Source organism: Lepidochelys kempii, chromosome 1, assembly GCF_965140285.1.
Source record: "Lepidochelys kempii isolate rLepKem1 chromosome 1, rLepKem1.hap1, whole genome shotgun sequence".
Taxonomy (NCBI): Eukaryota; Metazoa; Chordata; order Testudines; family Cheloniidae; genus Lepidochelys; species Lepidochelys kempii.
In genome coordinates this window covers 245,012,569-245,031,436 of record NC_136380.1, presented here as the reverse complement: position 1 = coordinate 245,031,436, position 18,868 = coordinate 245,012,569, and the positions used below count along the sequence as shown (strand labels likewise).

The following is an 18,868-nucleotide window of genomic DNA, read 5'->3' as shown; positions in this document are numbered from 1 at the left end:
TAAAAGTTTACAACTTTAAAATTTATTGAATGACAGCCTTCTTTTTTTTGGGCAATCCTCTGTGGTGGAGTGGCTGGTTGGCCGGAGGCCCCCCCACCGCGTTCTTGGGCGTCTGGGTGTGGAGGCTATGGAACTTGGGGAGGAGGGCGGTTGGTTACACAGGGGCTGCAGTGGCAGTCTGTGCTCCAGCTGCCTTTGCTGCAGCTCAACCATACACTGGAGCATACTGGTTTGGTCCTGCAGCAGCCTCAGCATTGAATCCTGCCTCCTCTCATCACGCTGCTGCCAAATTTGAGCTTCAGCCCTGTCTTCAGCCCGCCACTTACTCTCTTCAGCCCTCCACCTCTCCTCCCGGTCATTTTGTGCTTTCCTGCACTCTGACATTATTTGCCTCCACGCATTCGTCTGTGCTCTGTCAGTGCGGGAGGACAGCATGAGCTCGGAGAACATTTCATCGCGAGTGCGTTTTTTTTTCTTTCTAAGCTTCACTAGCCTCTGGGAAGGAGAAGATCCTGTGATCATTGAAACACATGCAGCTGGTGGAGAAAAAAAAAGGGACAGCGGTATTTAAAAAGACACATTTTATAAAACAGTGGCTACACTCTTTCAGGGTAAACCTTGCTGTTAACATTACATACATAGCACGTGCTTTCGTTACAAGGTCGCATTTTGCCTCCTCCCACCGCGTGACTACCCCCTCAACCTTCCCCCCCTCCCTGTGGCTAACAGCGGGGAACATTTCTGTTTAGCCACAGGCAAACAGCCCAGCAGGAATGGGCTCCTCTGAGTGTCCCCTGAAGAAAAGCACTCTATTTCAACCAGGTGACCATGAATTATATCTCACTCTCCTGAGGATAACACAGAGAGATAAAGAACGGATTTTGGTTGAATGCCAGCAAACATACACTGCAATGCTTTGTTCTACAGTGATTCCCGAGTACGTGTTACTGGCCTGGAGTGGTAAAGTGTCCTACCATGAAGGACGAAATAAGGCTGCCCTCCCCAGAAACCTTTTGCAAAGGCTTTAGGACTACATCTAGGAGAACCGCAAATGCCAGGGCAAAGTAATCCTTTCACATGCTTGCTTTTAAACCATGTATAGCATTTTAAAAGGTACACTCACCAGAGGTCCCTTCTCCGCCTGCTGGGTCCAGGAGGCAGCCTTGGGTGGGTTCGGGGGGTACTGGCTCCAGGTCTAGGGTGAGAAACAGTTCCTGGCTGTCGGGAAAACCGGTTTCTCCGCTTGCTTGCTGTGAGCTATCTACAACCTCCTCCTCATCATCATCTTCTTCGTCCCCAAAACCTACTTCCGTACTGCCTCCATCTCCATTGAAGGAGTCAAAGAACACGGCTGGGGTAGTGGTGGCTGAACCCCCTAAAATGGCATGCAGCTCATCATAGAAGCAGCATGTTTGGGGCTCTGACCCAGAGCGGCTGTTCGCCTCTCTGGTTTTCTGGTAGGCTTGCCTCAGCTCCTTCAGTTTCACGCGGCACTGCTTCGGGTCCCTGTTATGGCCTCTGTCCTTCATGCCCTGGGAGATTTTGACAAAGGTTTTGGCATTTCGAAAACTGGAACGGAGTTCTGATAGCACGGATTCCTCTCCCCAAACAGCGATCAGATCCCGTACCTCCCGTTCGGTCCATGCTGGAGCTCTTTTGCGATTCTGGGACTCCATCATGGTCACCTGTGCTGATGAGCTCTGCATGGTCACCTGCAGCTTGCCACGCTGGCCAAACAGGAAATGAGATTCAAAAGTTCGCGGTTCTTTTCCTGTCTACCTGGCCAGTGCATCTGAGTTGAGAGTGCTGTCCAGAGCGGTCAGAATGGAGCACTCTGGGATAGCTCCCGGAGGCCAATACCATCGAATTGTGTCCACAGTACCCCAAATTCGAGCCGGCAACGTCGATTTAAGCGCTAATTCACTTGTCAGGGGTGGAGTAAGGAAATCGATTTTAAGAGCCCTTTAAGTCGAAATAAAGGGCTTCATTGTGTGGACGGGTGCAGGTTTAAATGGATTTAACGCTGCTAAATTCGACCTAAAGTCCTAGTGTAGACCAGGGCTTAGAAAATATGGTTGTCCTAAGTTGCTTCCAGATAAGGTTATTAGCAGTTTCTCTTACTAGTTGCTTTCTTGTTTTCCTGGATTTCAGCTACAGAAGAATCTGGCATCCTCCACATGGTTTTGTTTTGATAAGAGACTTTTATCAGAGGATGTGTTCCTGTCCAGGTTGTTCTTCTGCTTTTAGATTCTTTGTTGTCTGAAAGCCCAGTATAAACTGTATAACATTTTATTTAAGTTTAAAATGTAGCATTACTTAAAATTAATGAACTAATAACCATAGAATTGTAGCCCAGCAATTGCTTCTGCATAATGGGTCCCTGTGTCTGTGTGGGCCCCAGCATCTATTATGGCTAAGCCCTACCAAATAACATCACAATTTTGTACTTTGGTTGATGTATTGCAGGGTGACCCTGTAACAATTGATGAGTAAGTGATGTTTTTTTGAGTTTGAATTCATTCAGTAATTAAAGAGACCTCATATAACTCAGCTTGATTGAGTTAATAACAGTTGTTAGTCATTGCATAACAGAAAGGTGTACTTACCAAAATCTGGAAGACGAAGCCCTGTAGCCGATTACAGTCCGATTTTTTTATAATGTCTGGTTCTGTTTTGTGCCTACAGCTTTGCATACTTGATAATGTGCTCTTCAGCCTAGCAGAAAAAGGTATAACATGATTCAATGGCTGGAAGCCAAAGCTAGACAAATTCAGTCTGGAAATAAGGTGTAAAATTTTAACAGTGAGGATACTTAACAATTGGAACTACATGCTCACAGTCCCTTCTGGCTTTGGAATCTATGAATGTTATTTCTACCTTAGCTGTTTACATTCTTATTATTTCCACTTTTCAACATATAATTTTCATTATGTTTAGTAAATTATATTGTTTACTTATGTCCTTTTGGTGGTCACATTACATTTTGTTAACTCAAACATTGGTTTGTACAATGTTTATAAAATTGCTTCCTAAAAATATTCTATTCTGCACATAACTATTCTTACAAAAATATTGCAAAGGCATAGGCAACACATTTTGGGGGGGGACATGTGGAGTCACATCCCCCTCCCCCAGATTTCTGCCAGGGTGGGAGTTGGGCTGAGTGCGACTGAGAGGGATGTGCCTGGGAAAGGCACCGACAACATGCACTCCCTTTGAGCCCTGGTAGGTGGCACCCAGAGAAGGGAAGCAAGATCAGGCTGGCAACAGGCTCAACGGTGGAGCTGCCTGAGGTGCAGGCGAGGCTGCAGATGGGGGCTCAGGGCAATGGCGTGGGGAGGGGAGCAGTGGGGCCAGAGGGGCTGGGAAGCCCAGAGGAGGCAATGGAGGCCTGGGGCAGTGGGAGGTGGGGTGTGGAGCCCAGGGAAGGAGGCAGCAGGGGCCAGGGGTGAGGGCCGGGGGGGGCACCTGGGGGAGGCAGCAGGGGCCAGGGGCAATAGTGAGGCGGGAATACAAGTGCAGTTCCCCTGAAACTCTACAATGATATTTTATTTCATTTTTTCCAAAGTACTTAAATGTTCTTTTGTCCAAGGACTCTAGCCGTTGCCTGAACATAAACGCCGACTCCATGGGTGCTCCGGGGCTGGAGCACCCACGGAAAAAATTAGTGGGTGCTCTGCACCCACGGGCAGCCAAGCCACATACTGCCCCTCCTCCAACTCCACTGTCTCCTTCCTTGGGCTGCTTCCCCGCAGCCCCAGCACCTCCTCTGTCCTGAAGAAGTGGGGTTTTTACCCACAAAAGCTTTTGCCCAAATAAATGTGTTAGTCTTTAAGGTGCCACCGGACTCCTCATTATTTTTGTGGATACGGACTAACACGGCTACCCCTCTGATACTTGGTCCTCTGCCCTTGTATCAGGACCTCAGTTTGGTAGCTGTCAGCCTGGAGCTTTCTCATACTCTGCTGACCCTGCCCAACACTGCTCTGTCCATGGTGCTCCAGCCCTCTGAGCAGCCAGTCCACCTCCCTGAACTCCAGGGAGTGACTGCCTCTGCTCTGCTCAGCAGCCCCTTCTTATATGAGCCAGCCTGGCCCTGATTGGTTCTTCCAATAAACTTTCCCCTAATTGGCTGGCACTACAAGCCTTTTCTTTATCTGCTGCCTCCTGTGTAGCCTCCCTTACCTACCAGTGAGAGGCAGCCGCCCCATCACAGTCTGGATTCCAGATACATTCATTCTATTTCAATGTTAAAAGGAGTATTAGCCTTAACAAAATGAAAACGTATATAAAGAGCAGATATTAACAATATACAATTTAAAAACAAACAAAAAAAAACTAAACCAAATTTCCTGTAGATTGGGGGGAATGATGTGAAGTTGGAAATGGGCATAGGGTGGTCAAAACTAGATTGAGGTTTTTTTTTGTTTTTTTTTAATAATAAAGAATCTGGAGTTCATGGGCAATGGATCCTGCTTTTTCAAGGTATCCCAGAAATTTAGTCCAGACTATGATAGATTTTTGCATATATTTCATTCCCCCAAGAACACACTTTCTCTATTGCCACATTATTCCAAAGTGTGAGAGGTCCAAAACGGAAAAGAGTTGTACTTTTCCACTTAAAGGTAAATTTTCCACACTCAGATGTTCAGTGAGAGTCAAGACAAGGACTAAGCAAAGAAGCAGAGGACAATATTTAAAAAAAAAAAAAAAAAGTTTTAGGACTTTTATATCGATTATCTTTGTGATACGTGGTTTGAACTGTTGAACAAAAAGGATGAAAATTGGGTTTCAACCACCACAGTTGAGACAAAAAGAAAAGGAGTACTTGTGGCACCTTAGAGACTAACCAATTTATTTGCCACAAGTACTCCTTTTCTTTTTGCGAATACAGACTAACACGGCTGTTACTCTGAAACAGTGGAGACAACAATTCATCGTGACCACAGCAATTAGGAGACAAGACTGGATTAAATGCATGAAGTCAGTTCGGGGAAGACTGATATCCAAAGTTTTAGTCTGGTTATCAGTAATAGAATTAGAAATAGAACATGTCTTCCTAAATATTTTAAAAGAAATTATATCTGTTTCAGTGCCTATAACTGTGGGCTTTTAGATATAATATATGTATAATTGATTTATAGCACTAGTACTCTTCTGCCTTCACTTTCCCCAACATGTTCTACTGTCAAGTGGCAATGGAATGGCCCCCGCTCAGCGAAGCAGCCTCCTTAAATAAAGTCTCTTCACCTCAAATACACCAAGAAATCGGTTATCTACAGCCAGGCACTCTGGTACCATGCTCCTAGGAGAAAGTCCAGTATACACACCTTAACACACTTTAAAACTGCCTTCACCAAACAAGGACGCTCCACCAGAGAGGTAGATCACATCATGGAAAGGGTCATCTAAATACCCCAAGAGAATCTGCTTCAGTACAGAAATAAATCCCTCATCAACTGCACACCCTTAGTTCTCATCTACCACCCAGCACTGGAACCCGGACAGGGCATCATTAAACAATTACAGCCCATACTTGATGGGGACCACAACCTGAAAGAAATCTTTCCTGAACCCCCTTTTCTGGCAGTCAGAAAATACCCCAGCTACTACTCCATGCTCATCAGCAGAAGCAAGCTACCCACAAACAAGGACACGCCAATCAAAGCAGCACCAGACCCTGCCAGAATAATATATGCAAAACGTGTGTAGACAAATCTCTACTGCTAAGATGGTCAACACCCTCCACAACACACCATGCAAGATCTAGGAGTCCTACATATGCCTGCCACATGGGGTGGTGCACGAAATGCTCCAGTAATAACTATGTGGCTGAAACAAGACAATCAATACAGTCGTGACTGGACTCACACAGGGAAATGATAAAAGACAACCGCACCCTACTACCTGTGGGTGAACACACTTTTCACTTTGTAGCTGACCCCTCACTCCTCGTTTTCAAAGGACATTTGCAAAAATTGAGCCTGGGAGCTTACATTCATAACTTTGCGAGACCCTAAGAACCATGAACTGAACAGGGACACGGGATGTATGGCTTATTTCAACCATCTGTAACCTACTAACACTCCCCCAGGGCTGGAGGGATGTAAATGGGCCACTTCGCCTTGAGTGGTCCCTTGAAATATGTGCTAATTACGGACGCTAAACGATCTGTTCCACCTTGTATTTTAGCTCTGACATTCTGAGTACGTTTCCCAGACCTGAAGAAGAGCTCTGTAAGCTCAAAAGCTTGTCTCTCTCACCAACAGAATTTGGTTCAATAAAAGATATTACCTCACCCATTATTTCCCTCTCCTCTCTTCAGTCAGGTTGTCAAATGTAGACTCTGCATCCCTCCCAGCCATGTGTTTATGCAGGGGAATGCTAGCCCATTCCTCCTTAGACTAGTTTCTGAATAAATTCCCTTCAAAGTCAAAGGCTCTGTTGGTAGAAAACCCATTGTTCCAGCTGGGAAGAGTCATTTTGTATTGATTGGTGTTAATGGCTTGCTCCTTCTTAGCCCTCTCCTCCCATCCCTTAGGATGATCACACAGGATCCAGAATAGACTGACCCTCCCAACACCACCTAGATGTTTTAAACCAAGATGGAGGTGACAATGCAAAGTGGAGATTACAGTCACTTTGTATGAGACTACAGTCTCACAAATCTTGGGAGACAGGCCAGTCCTTGCCTACAGACAGCCCCGCAACCTGAAGCAAATACTCACCAACAACCACATACCACACAACAGAACCACTAACCCAGGAACTTATCCTTGCAACAAAGCCCGTTGCCAACTGTGCCCACATATCTATTCAGGGGACACCATCACAGGGCCTAATAACATCAGCCACACTATCAGAGGCTCGTTCACCTGCACATCCACCAATGTGATATATGCCATCATGTGCCAGCAATGCCCCTCTGCCATGTACATTGGTCAAACTGGACAGTCTCTACGTAAAAGAATAAATGGACACAAATCAGATGTCAAGAATTATAACATTCATAAACCAGTCGGAGAACACTTCAATCTCTCTGGTCACGCGATCACAGACATGAAGGTCGCTATCTTAAAACAAAAAAACTTCAAATCCAGACTCCAGCGAGAAACTGCTGAATTGGAATTCATTTGCAAATTGGATACTATTAATTTAGGCTTAAATAGAGACTTGGAGTGGCTAAGTCATTATGCAAGGTAGCCTGTTTCCTCTTGTTTTTTCCTACCCCCCCCCCCCAGATGTTCTGGTTTAACTTGGATTTTAACTTGAAGAGTGGTCAGTTTGGATGAGCTATTACCAGCAGGAGAGTGAGTTTGTGTGTGTATGGGGGTGGGGGGGGATGTGAGAACCTGGATTTATGCAGGAAATAGCCCAGCTTGATTGTCATGCACATTGTGTAAAGAGTTATCACTTTGGATGGGCTATCACCAGCAGGAGAGTGAATTTGTGTGGGGGGGTGGAGGGTGAGAAAACCTGGATTTGTGCTGGAAATCACTTTAGATAAGCTATTACCAGCAGGACAGTGGGGTGGGAATAGGTATTGTTTCATATTCTCTGTGTATATATAAAGCCTGCTGCAGTTTCCACGATATGCATCTGAAGAAGTGAGCTGTAGCTCACGAAAGCTTATGCTCTAATAAATTGGTTAGTCTCTAAGGTGCCACAAGTCCTCCTTTTCTAGTCACATGATGACACTCTCAAAACATGTCCCAGACAACTCCCCTCCCCCAACTGTGTCACTAAACTAATTGGTTTCAGAGTAGCAGCCGTGTTAGACTGTATCCTCAAAAAGAAAAGGAGTACTTGTGGCACCTTAGAGACAAACAAATTTATTTGAGCATGAGCTTTCGTGGGCTAAAACCCACTTCATCTAATGCATTCAATGCATCCGATGAAGTGAGCTGTAGCTCATGAAAGCTTATGCTCAAATAAATTTGTTCGTCTCTAAGGTGCCACAGGTACTCCTTTTCTTTAAACTAATTGGCTTATGTTACATTCAGTGAGATCAGCAAGGAGAGCTTTTGCACAGCCAGAGACTTTCTGTGATCATGGTGGCTAAAAGGAGTGAATAGGGAGAGGCATTGGGGAAGATAAGTGTAAAAATCAAGAAATAAAGCATCTAAGTTGCCATAGAATCATAGAACCATAGAGTTAGAAGGGGCCACAAGACTCCTCTAGTCCAGTCCCCTGCCAAGATGGAGGATTTGTTGTGTTTAAAACATCCAAGACAGATGGCTATCAAGCCTCTTTTTGAAAACCTCCAGTGAAGGAGATTCCATAACTTTCTTGGCAGTTTGTTCCATTGTCCTACTTTTCTTACACTTAGGAAGTTTTTTCTAACATTTAATATAAATCTGCTATGCAGTAGTTTGAACGCAGCTTTTCAAGTATTTGAAGACCACAATGTGAAGGAAAATCTAGTTGGCCTAAACTTCTAGGCCTAAAACTTTGGTCAAGCTAACTGTGTATATGAAGCATAAGAGAAGAGTGAGGAAAATTCCATTGAGGGGCAATTGCAAAACAGCACAGCTTATGAAATGTAACCATAACCGCTAGAAGTTAGAAAAACCGTTTATTACAAAGGAAACACCTGTCAATAAAAGGAAAAGCTTGTTTTTCCTAAACTCCCAAGTAAGGCAAAGCTACTGTTGAAGCTTGCACTATATGCCAAATAAGGAACATGCTGTTGAAGGAAGTGGGTTTGGCAAATTGTGGTTTTCAGCCATATAAGCTCTAGTATTTCTGTTTACGGGAGAGCAGCTCTGGCTGACTTTCCCTGTATGCGCATGCTTGTTCTGAACCAAACACAGTGTGTTTTTAATTTTCCACCACAACTATCATGTCCCCTCTTAATCTCCTCTTTTCCAAATGAAACACACCCAATTCCTTCAGCCTTTGCTCATATGGCTTGCATTCCATCCCTTTAATCATCCTTGTCGCTTGCCTCTGGATCCTTTCCAGTTTCTCTACATCCTTTCTATACAGCGGTGACCAAAATTGGACACACTACTCCAGCACTGAATAGAGCAGTACTATCACCTCCTATGACTTGCATTATATGTCTCTGTTCAGTGATGAGCTGCCAAAATCTTAACAATGGGTTCCATCCTCACCCCAAGAGGGTGTCGTTGCCCACCCCCACCCCCTGGGACTCCTGCCCCATCCAACCCCCCCGCGTTCCTTGACGACCCCCCAGGATCCCTGCCCCATCCACCCTCCCCCCCGCCTGCCCACAGAACCAGGCAGGAGGGTCTCGTGGGCCACCGTAGTGGGTGCCAACCCCACCCCTAAGAGCCAGAGGCACTTGCCAGGGGGCGAGGGGGGGAGTCGCCGCGGTGCTTACCTAGGGCAGATCCCAGGAAGCATCCGGCAGGTCCCTCTGGCTCCTAGGGGTGGGGGAACGTAGCTGGGGGGGAGCAGGGGGAGCGGCTGCTCCCCCCCACTGATCACATCAAAAGTGGCGCCTTAGGTGCCAACTCCCTGGGTACTCTGGGGCTGGAGCACCCACGGGGAAAATTTGGTGGGTGCAGAGCGCCGACCGGCAGCTCTCTGCCCCGCGCCCGGCCCCAGCTCACCTCCACTCCGCTTCTGCCTCCTCCCTCCCCGCTTTCCGTGAATCAGCTGTTCAGCGGGAAGCCGGGGAAGGCTGAGAAGCAGGCAGCGGCTTCCAGCTCAGGCCGAGGGTGGTGGAGGTGAGCTAGGGCGGGGAGCGGTTCCCCTGCGCACCCCTCCCCCCCGGGTTACTTGCTGTGGCGTGGGTGGCCCTCCTCATGCCCACCCCCCGCCCGAGCTCACCTCCGCTCTGCCTCCCTGGGCCTGAGCCTGAAGCCGCTGCTTGCTTCTCAGCCCACCCCGGCTTCCCGTGCGAACAGCTGATTCGCGGGAAGCCTGTGGGGGTGGAGAAGCAGAGCGGGGCGGTGTGTTCAGGAGAGGAGGTGGAGGCGGAGCGGAGGTGAGGTGAGCTGGGGCTGGGGGTGGGGCGGGGAGCTGCCCGTGGGTGCTCTGCACCCACCAAATTTTCCCCTTGGGTGCTCCAGGTCTGGAGCACCCGTGGAGTCGGCGCCTAAGGCGCCACTTTGGGCCGGTTAAATTTAGAAGCCCTTTTAGAACCGGTTGTCCCTCGCAGAACAACCGGTTCTAAAAGGGCTTCTAAATTTAACAACCAGTTCTAGCGAACCGGCTCCAGCTCACCACTGCCTCTGTTAATGCAACCCAAAATAGTATTTGCTTTTTTTGCAACAGCATCAGATTGTTGATTCATGTTGAGCTTGTGATCCACCACAACTCCCAAATCCTTTTCAGCAGTGCTGCTGCTAAGCCAGTTATCCCCCATTCTGTGTCTGTGCATTTGGTTTTTCTTCCCTAATTGTAGCACCTTACATTTTTGTGTTTGTAGAATTTCATTTTGTTGTCGGTAGCCGAGTTCTCCAATTTAGCAAGATCCCTTTGAATTTTAGTTCTATCCTCCAAAGTGTTTGCAGCTTTGTGTCATGCAGATCTGATCAGGATGCTCTCTATTCCTACATCCAGGTCATTAATAAAGATGTTAAATAACACCGGATCCAGAACAGATCCCTGTGGAACTCCACTTGAGACCTTTCAATATAATGTCATTCCATTAATAGCTAGTCTTTGTTTGCAGTTGTTTAACCAATTTTGTATCCACTTAATGGTAGTGTAGTTCTACCAAGCCTCTATTTCTCCAGCTTACTTGTGAGCATGTCATGTGGGACTGTGTCAAAAGCCTTGCTAAAGTTCAGGTATATTATGTCCACCTTATTTCCCCTATCCACCAAACCAGTTACCTTGTCAAAGAAGGAAATCAAGCTTGTTTTGCACGATTTGTTGTTAGTAAATCCGTGCTGGCTGCTAGTGATCACCCCTTAATCCTCCAAATATTTGCAAATTGAATGTTTTATATCGTGCTCTAGTAGTTTCCCAGGTACTGAGGTCAGGTGGACTGGTCTGTAGTTCCCCGGAACCTCCTTTTCCCCCTTTTTAGAGAAGGGTACTAAAGTTAGTCCTTCTCTAGTCTTCCGGAACCTCATCTGTCATCCATGAGTTTTCAGTTATTATTGCCAGTGGTTCCAAGATTTCTTCAGCTAATTCCTCCAGCGCTTGGGGGAATAGCATCTACCCCTGCTGATTGAATTCATTCAAATTAGTCAGAAGATCTCTGATGTGTTTTTTACTTATCCTGATCTGCATCCCTTCCCCTTCATTCGTCTCTGGTCACATGTTATTTTTTGTGTGAAGACTGAAGCAAAGTACTCATTGAGCAGCTCCACCATCTTATCATCTTCCGTTTCCAGCTCACCTTCTCCATTGAGCAGCGGACACATGCCATCGCTGATCTTTCTTTATTGCCTGGAACCCCTGTCTAACATTTCTTCTTTGAGTGCTTGCTCACGTCCATGCCATATTAGGTGTCTTTGCTTGCCACATGCACTGGTGCTGGAAGATTTTCCCCTTAGCAGTGTCTGTAGGGGACCAGCTCTGTTGCCCTCTGGAGTGGTGCCCGCATGGCGCAGTATAAGGGGCTCCGCTGGCTCCCCCCACCCTCAGTTCTTTCTTGCCACCAGTGACGGTGCTGGAACGTCCGCTGCTTCGGCTAGTGTTGTTTTGTTCTCTGTTCTTGCAAACTTTGAAAATCTGTAAAATGGTTGTGTGTATAGTTTCTTAGTTAAACCCTTAGTAGTAGTTCTCAACTCTTCGTTAGTCCCAAATGGGACTCAGCTGGGGGACAGGGCATGCCCCGGTCCCCAGGCTTTACACCCTGCTATCGCTGTAAACAACCTGTGCCCGTCAGCGATCCACATACCAGCTGCCTAAGGTGCTTAGACGAGGGGCACATGTGCCATATCTGCAAATGACAAGTGCTGTATCTGAAAATCCTTTAAACCTAGGATGAAGAAGGAGCGCGAAACTCATTGAAGGGCGCTCCTAATGGAGTTGGCACTCACTCCGGCACCAGAGCAGTGGTCTGACTCTGCACTGAGCACTGTGGCCTCCATGCGCAGTGCTCCACCAGCGCTGTCCATGAGCCAGCACTGGTCTTCCTCCATGGCTCTGGTCATGAAGGCGAAGAAGAATGTGATGGGATGCTCTCCTACCTCCCTCAAAGGAAAGAGAGGGATGGGGGCGAGCCACGACCCATGCCGGGGTAGCTCAACGCAGCCTTCAGGAAGTTGGGCCTCATCTCAAGTTGAGCGGTGCAGCCCATCCTGTACTTTGCCTGCAACTCCAGATAGTGGTGCAGGTCATGACCACCTTCAGATAGCATCGACACTTGAAGCGCTTCAGGCAACTCAGGTGATCCTGACACTCCCAGTGCCGCCCTTATTGGCTCCCGTGGTACCTTGGTCTCGGGGAAAACCCACTTTGGGACCTCTGTGTGTGTGTCCATAGGCACTGACTCCATGGGTGCTCCGGGGTTGGAGAACCCACAGGGAAAAATTAGTGGGTGCTCTGCACCCACTGACAGCCAAGCTCCCCTCACCCCGTGCCCCACCTCATAGAATCATAGAATATCAGGGTTGGAAGGGACCCCAGAAGGTCATCTAGTCCAACCCCCTGCTCAAAGCAGGACCAATTCCCAGTTAAATCATCCCAGCCAGGGCTTTGTCAAGCCTGACCTTAAAAACCTCTAAGGAAGGAGATTCTACCACCTCCCTAGGTAACGCATTCCAGTGTTTCACCACCCTCTTAGTGAAAAAGTTTTTCCTAATATCCAATCTAAACCTCCCCCACTGCAACTTGAGACCATTACTCCTCGTTCTGTCATCTGCTACCATTGAGAACAGTCTAGAGCCATCCTCTTTGGAACCCCCTTTCAGGTAGTTGAAAGCAGCTATCAAATCCCCCCTCATTCTTCTCTTCTGCAGGCTAAACAATCCCAGCTCCCTCAGCCTCTCCTCATAACTCATGTGTTCCAGTCCCCTAATCATTTTTGTTGCCCTTCGCTGGACTCTCTCCAATTTATCCACATCCTTCTTGAAGTGTGGGGCCCAAAACTGGACACAGTACTCCAGATGAGGCCTCACCAATGTCGAATAGAGGGGAACGATCACGTCCCTCGATCTGCTCGCTATGCCCCTACTTATACATCCCAAAATGCCATTGGCCTTCTTGGCAACAAGGGCACACTGCTGACTCATATCCAGCTTCTCGTCCACTGTCACCCCTAGGTCCTTTTCTGCAGAACTGCTGCCTAGCCATTCGGTCCCTAGTCTGTAGCTGTGCATTGGGTTCTTCCGTCCTAAGTGCAGGACCCTGCACTTACCCTTATTGAACCTCATCAGATTCCTTTTGGCCCAATCTTCCAATTGGTCTAGGTTCTTCTGTATCCTATCCCTCCCCTCCAGCGTATCTACCACTCCTCCCAGTTTAGTATCATCCGCAAATTTGCTGAGAGTGCAATCCACACCATCTTCCAGATCATTTATGAAGATATTGAATAAAACCGGCCCCAGGACCGACCCTTGGGGCACTCCACTTGATACCGGCTGCCAACTAGACATGGAGCCATTGATCACTACCTCCTCCTCCTCCTCCTCCTCCCCTGAGTGTGCCGCCTCCCTACTCCTCCGCCTACCTCCCAGCACTTCCCGCCTGGTGTTAGCATGCTCCAGGTGGGAGTGGGAAGAGCAGGAATGTGGCATGCTCAGGGGAGGAGGTGGGGAAGAGGCGGGCCCGGGGCAGGGATTTGGGGAAGGAGTTGGAATAGAGGCAGGGAGGGGGTGGAGTTGGGGCAGGGACTTTGGGGAAGGGGTTGGAATGGGGGCAGGGAAGGGAGTGGGAAGAGGTGGGGCAGGGGTGGGGCCTCATGGAAGGGGTGGAGTGGGGGCGGGGCTGGAGGCGACGGGTGGGGGTTTGAGCACCCAGGGGAAAGCGGGGAAGACGGCGCCGGTGTGTGTGTTCCAGCCTCAGTGGCACCGTTCCCCATCAAGGGAGACGTCCCACCAGCGCTTGCCTTTGTGAAGCTGTCACACCGCGGGACAAAAGAGGCAGGCTCAGCGGAGCCCCCTTTGGTCCTTGCACCAGGGGCATCGATTGAAGGACTTGAGCCGTTCCTCACCAGTAGATTGGCGCAGACCCTCTGGGGCATGTGCCACCTGGCAAGATCTGTGGAACGGTCCCCGACCAACTGCAAGGGCCCGGTACTGATCACAGGACCGATCGGGGAGCAGAGCCTGCCAATTGCCCGATCGTCATTACCCATCTCCTAGGAGGAGATTGCCTTTCTCAGGACATTCCTCCTGACAGCCAGCCCATAGTGGCTCCCGGTCCCGTTTGACATCCCGGTACCGGTTGAGCAGCGTGAGGCATGGATTGCCAGGTGTCTGACGCAGATCCGCTGAACGCCATTGGTCTCCGAAACCCTGACCAATGCACCCGACTCGCTCAGACAGGTCAGCTTCGGATTGAAGCGACAGGCACCAGTTGGACAAGAGCCACCGTTCTGCTCGTTTCTGGTTGCCCGGTACTGACCACTCAACTTACAGCTCCAGCAATGTTCACTGACTGCGGGAGAAGCCCTGGTACCTATGGTGATGCCAGCATCGACGGCACCGAAACTGGTTTCATAGCGATAGCAAAGTTGCCGGCACCATGGTACCTGTGGAATCCTTGGGGATTCACTGAACCGTCCCAGGCTGCCCAATCGGTGTCAGGAGCCTCGGAGAAACCAGTGGCCTCAGTATTCTGTCCCCCTTCGGTGCTTGAGGCTTCAGGGGTAAACCCCGCAAGTCCAGGAGGACCCGGGGGAGGAAGGTGCTGGACCACTAGTGAACGTGGAGGTTCCCACGGCACTGTGATAGCCTCGTCTGGCGACGACAAGGACGATCATGGGCCGATCATGGACAAGGACGATCATGGGCCCCTTTACCCGGTTCCTCAGGATGACGCCAAAGCGCACCAGGAACTTTTGAAGAGGGTCGCTTCCAACCTGGGGCTTCAGGCAGAGGAACTGGAAGAGCCCTCGGACTCTGTTTGATGTCCTTGGCTCCTGCCAGGGTGGTCCTACCCCTTCATGAAGGGGTTTCCAAAATCACTAATGCCCTGTGGCAGACCCCCTCTTCCTTGGCCCCTATCTCTAAGAGGGCCGAATGCAAGTACTTTGTGCCAACCAAGGGGCATGAGTACTTATACTCCCACCCTGCCCCCAATTCTCTTGTGGTAGAGGCGGTTAACCACAAAGAGAGGCAAAGACAACCCGGGGCCACCCCCAAAAATAAAGACTCGAGGAGGCTGGATCTCTTTGGATGTAAGATTTATTCATCTTCCAGCCTTCAGCTGAGAGTGGCCAACCACCAAGTCCTTCTTGGCCGGTATGACTTCAATATGTGGCAAGCCATGGCCAAGTTTGAAGAGTCGCTCCCTGAGGCTTCCAAAAAGGAGTTCCGAACAGTCCTCGATGAGGGCACAACCGTGGCCAGGGCAGCCCTCCAGACAGCTTCGGACGCTGCTGATGCTACTGTTCTTACTCCAGCTTCCGCTATCTCCATGTGGCCAGCCTCCTGGCTGCTCCTCTCTGGCTTTTCCTCTAAGGCTCAGCAGTCAATGCAGGATTTGCCCTTTGACAGCTGAGCCCTATTTGCGGAGCAAACAGACAGCAAGTTGCATGGCCTCAAGGACGCCCACACCACTCTGGGTCTTTATGTCCCAGCCTCGGTGCATAAGCAGTTCAAATCACAGCAGCCTCAGGGCCAGGGGAGCAAGCCTTGGCAGGACCAGCTCCACAAACGAGCCAAGGGCTACAAGCACCGTCTAAGCCAATCTGCTCAACCCGTGCCAAGCAAGGGGCCAAATGGTCATTTTAAGCGTGCGCCCAAGGGCAACCTACCAGACTATTCCCATGATCCATCTGTCCCAGTGTTCTTAAACCACCTTTCCCTTTTCCTCCCTGCTTCGACCACTGTAACCTTGGACCGATGGGTCCTCAGCACAGTGGACCAGGGTTATACCCTCCTTTCTATCCCTCCCCACACCCGCCTTCCCCATCCTTCTTCAGGGACCCCTCTCACAAGAGTCTCCCTGCACAGGAGGTAAAGGGTTTGCTACAGCTGGGTATGGTGTAAGAAGTTCCTTTCAAGTACAGGAACAAGGGGTTCTTTCCCAGTACTTTTTAATACCAAAGGCCATGGGTTGTCTACGGCCCATCCTGGACCCGCGAGACCTCAACAAGTACCTCCTGAGGTCTGTTCCAACCCTAAACTTCTATGATTCTGTGGCTTCAACCATCCATTGTTTTATGAATTACAAAAGTATCTGTAACTGAGTCATTATGACAGAAATCATCTGTTAGAGTAATTCCTGATAAGCTAAAAGTATCTCTTGATAGATCATTATCTTATTAATCATAGAAAACAACTGCAACATATTGGTTACCAGTAGTCTCTTTCTGGGCATATGGACTAGATCATTTAAAAAAAAGAAAAGGAGTACTTGTGGCACCTTAGAGACTAACCAATTTATTTGAGCATGAGCTTTCGTGAGCTACAGCTCACTTCATCGGATCATTTAAAGTTCAGTTTAGGTTCTGCTTGAATACAAAAAATTATAAATACAAGGCATGCTGGGACTTTGGTTCACCTACAAAGAATAAAAAGAGTTATGGTAGTTTGGTTCATTTACTAAGAAGTTAAATCAGTATAACCAGTTTTAAACCAATATAAGAGAGGTCAAACTCAAAAGTTGCAGTGGTTTAAATAAACTGATTTGCTAAACTAGTGCAACTTCTGTGCATACACATGCCCTTAGCTAAACCAATTTAACCCCAGGGTTATCTGATTGAATTGTGTGTGTGTGCTGGGGGCTTGCAGAGATTTAACCACTTAAAAATCAGTTCAGTTAAATCAGTGCAACTTTGCGAATGTAAACTAAGCCAAAAGCCCACACAGACACTAGGGGAAATAGGTAAACCAACTGTATGCAAAATAAATAAATTGGAAAATATTCTCTACTTGTGTTATTTGTAAAAAAAAAGCTCAGGCAGAATGTGACTTTTGAATTGACAGACTCATTTTTATAAAGAAGTGTTACACAATAAAATATTTTTATAGATTAAAGCTTATTTACATAAGAATGACTTGCTTTATTTCTTCAATAGGAGTCAGAGCTCTGGCCTTGTCTTGCCCTTATTTACGTGAAGCTTCATTTAAGAGATGCTGCAATGTATCAGACAATGGAGTTCTTGCTCTGGCGCTCAACTGCCATCTTCTACAAATAGTTAACTTAGGCAGCTGCTCAGGCATCACTGATGCATCCCTGCATGCGCTTGGACAGAACTGCAGATTTCTACATAGTGTGGATTTTTCATCGACTCAGGTAACTAAAACGGCACCAATAAAAATGTCAATGACAGTGATATAAATAAAATGAAGAGGTGAGTTTTATTAATTGCATTTTAATTTAGCTGTGTTTTAGCAGGTTTTTAAGATTCAAAATGCCGAAGGCACATATAGTTCCAGACACTCTTTCCCAATGAAATGGTATTAAATATGTCCTGTCTTCTGATAATGTAAACGTATTCTCTCCAAGTGAGAGTTACTCATAACGATATCGAACCTGGAGCACAGATGCATTTTTTTTTTTTTTTATTAAAGCCTGTCAGGTATTCGAGTGTTCTTATTGTGCTGTTGGTGTTACTCTGTGCCATAGGAATATAACCTTACACCGGTCAGAAGGACTAATTGGTCTGTGTGGGGGATAACATGCTGAATTGTATGAGTCATACAACCAGTAAAAGCATAAGACAAATATAAACACCTGATGATAACTAATTTTTCACTTCTCAAGGTTCAGTCACTCTTGAAAGAAAGAGTTGAATGTGCAAAACAAAAGGTCTGAGTGCATTGTATTCTGAGTCCTCCGCTAAATTTATGCGTTATTCATAATCTGATCAAGACAACACTTAATCTGTGCCAGGGCTTGCCCAGGGCTCAGCACCTCTAGGCTTGGCAGCTCATAGCCCCGGCACTTCTAGGCTTGCTGCGTCAGTTATGAAAGTAAAAAAAATTGCTTGAACCTCGGCACCTCTTTCATTACAAATTAAGCACTGGATTAAGCTGGGATTTTGGTCCTGTTTTGTGACTTTTTTTCTTCAAAATAATAAGTGTCCTGGCATTTTATGTTCCATGTAAAGCTAGTGGTTTTTTTTCTTTTTCCTTTTTGAGAAGCTTCTTAGTGTTCTGAATTGTACAAGGCGTAGTGGAAGGCACTGTCTCAGACCCACAGAGTTAACTCTCTAATTTAGACAGACCTCACAGTTGAAATGGTTCCTTTGGTGATTTTTTTCATTTAAAGGCTTGTGAAAGAAGTATGTGTTAAGAGACAGGATTTGGAGGAGAAGAGGGTAGTTGAGTTGACTGCTGCACAAGGAGGAGAAAATTGCCAATCAGAGGGGGGAGCATGGAAGAATGCATGAAAACCAGAGTGGGAGAAGGAGTGGTTGGAGTGGTGCCTTGAATGGACTTGCAGGAGAGAGGTGGGGATGAGGAAGAAATAAGAGCAGAGCTGTATGCAGGAACAGTGGAGAGCAGAGGTTTGCAAACTACAATGGGGCTCAGCTCTCATGTGCGGCAAGGGATGTCTCAGTTCCCTGATTTCCTGTCCTTCGCCCTCTGCTGGAGCAAAGAGGAGAGAGCATCTCCTGGTCTGGCAACTAGACCAGTCCACCACGGGCCTTAATTTGATTGGGCATGGCGCAGCTGCCAATCGGGGGGAGGGAGGAGAGGGGGAAACCACTGCTTCCTTCCCTCCCTCCCTCTCTCTGAGAGAATCACCATACAAAAATAATTGGGTAAAGGGAGGAGAATACACTGTGATGTCTGGGGGGTGGAGTGGGAAGCCTACACTGGGGCTG

General features: G+C 47.8%; 1 protein-coding gene across 6 annotated transcripts in view; it reads left to right on the top strand.

Annotated features, from left to right (window-relative positions):
• AMN1 (antagonist of mitotic exit network 1 homolog) overlaps positions 1 to 18,868 on the top strand; it is a 61,980-nt gene that overhangs the window by 25,981 nt on the left and 17,131 nt on the right. For all 6 annotated transcript variants that reach the window (XM_073321459.1, XM_073321475.1, XM_073321503.1 and 3 more), the window contains one exon: positions 17,114 to 17,331. In XM_073321459.1, the coding sequence (XP_073177560.1) occupies positions 17,114 to 17,331 (218 nt within the window). The remainder of the gene's footprint in view (positions 1 to 17,113; positions 17,332 to 18,868) is intronic.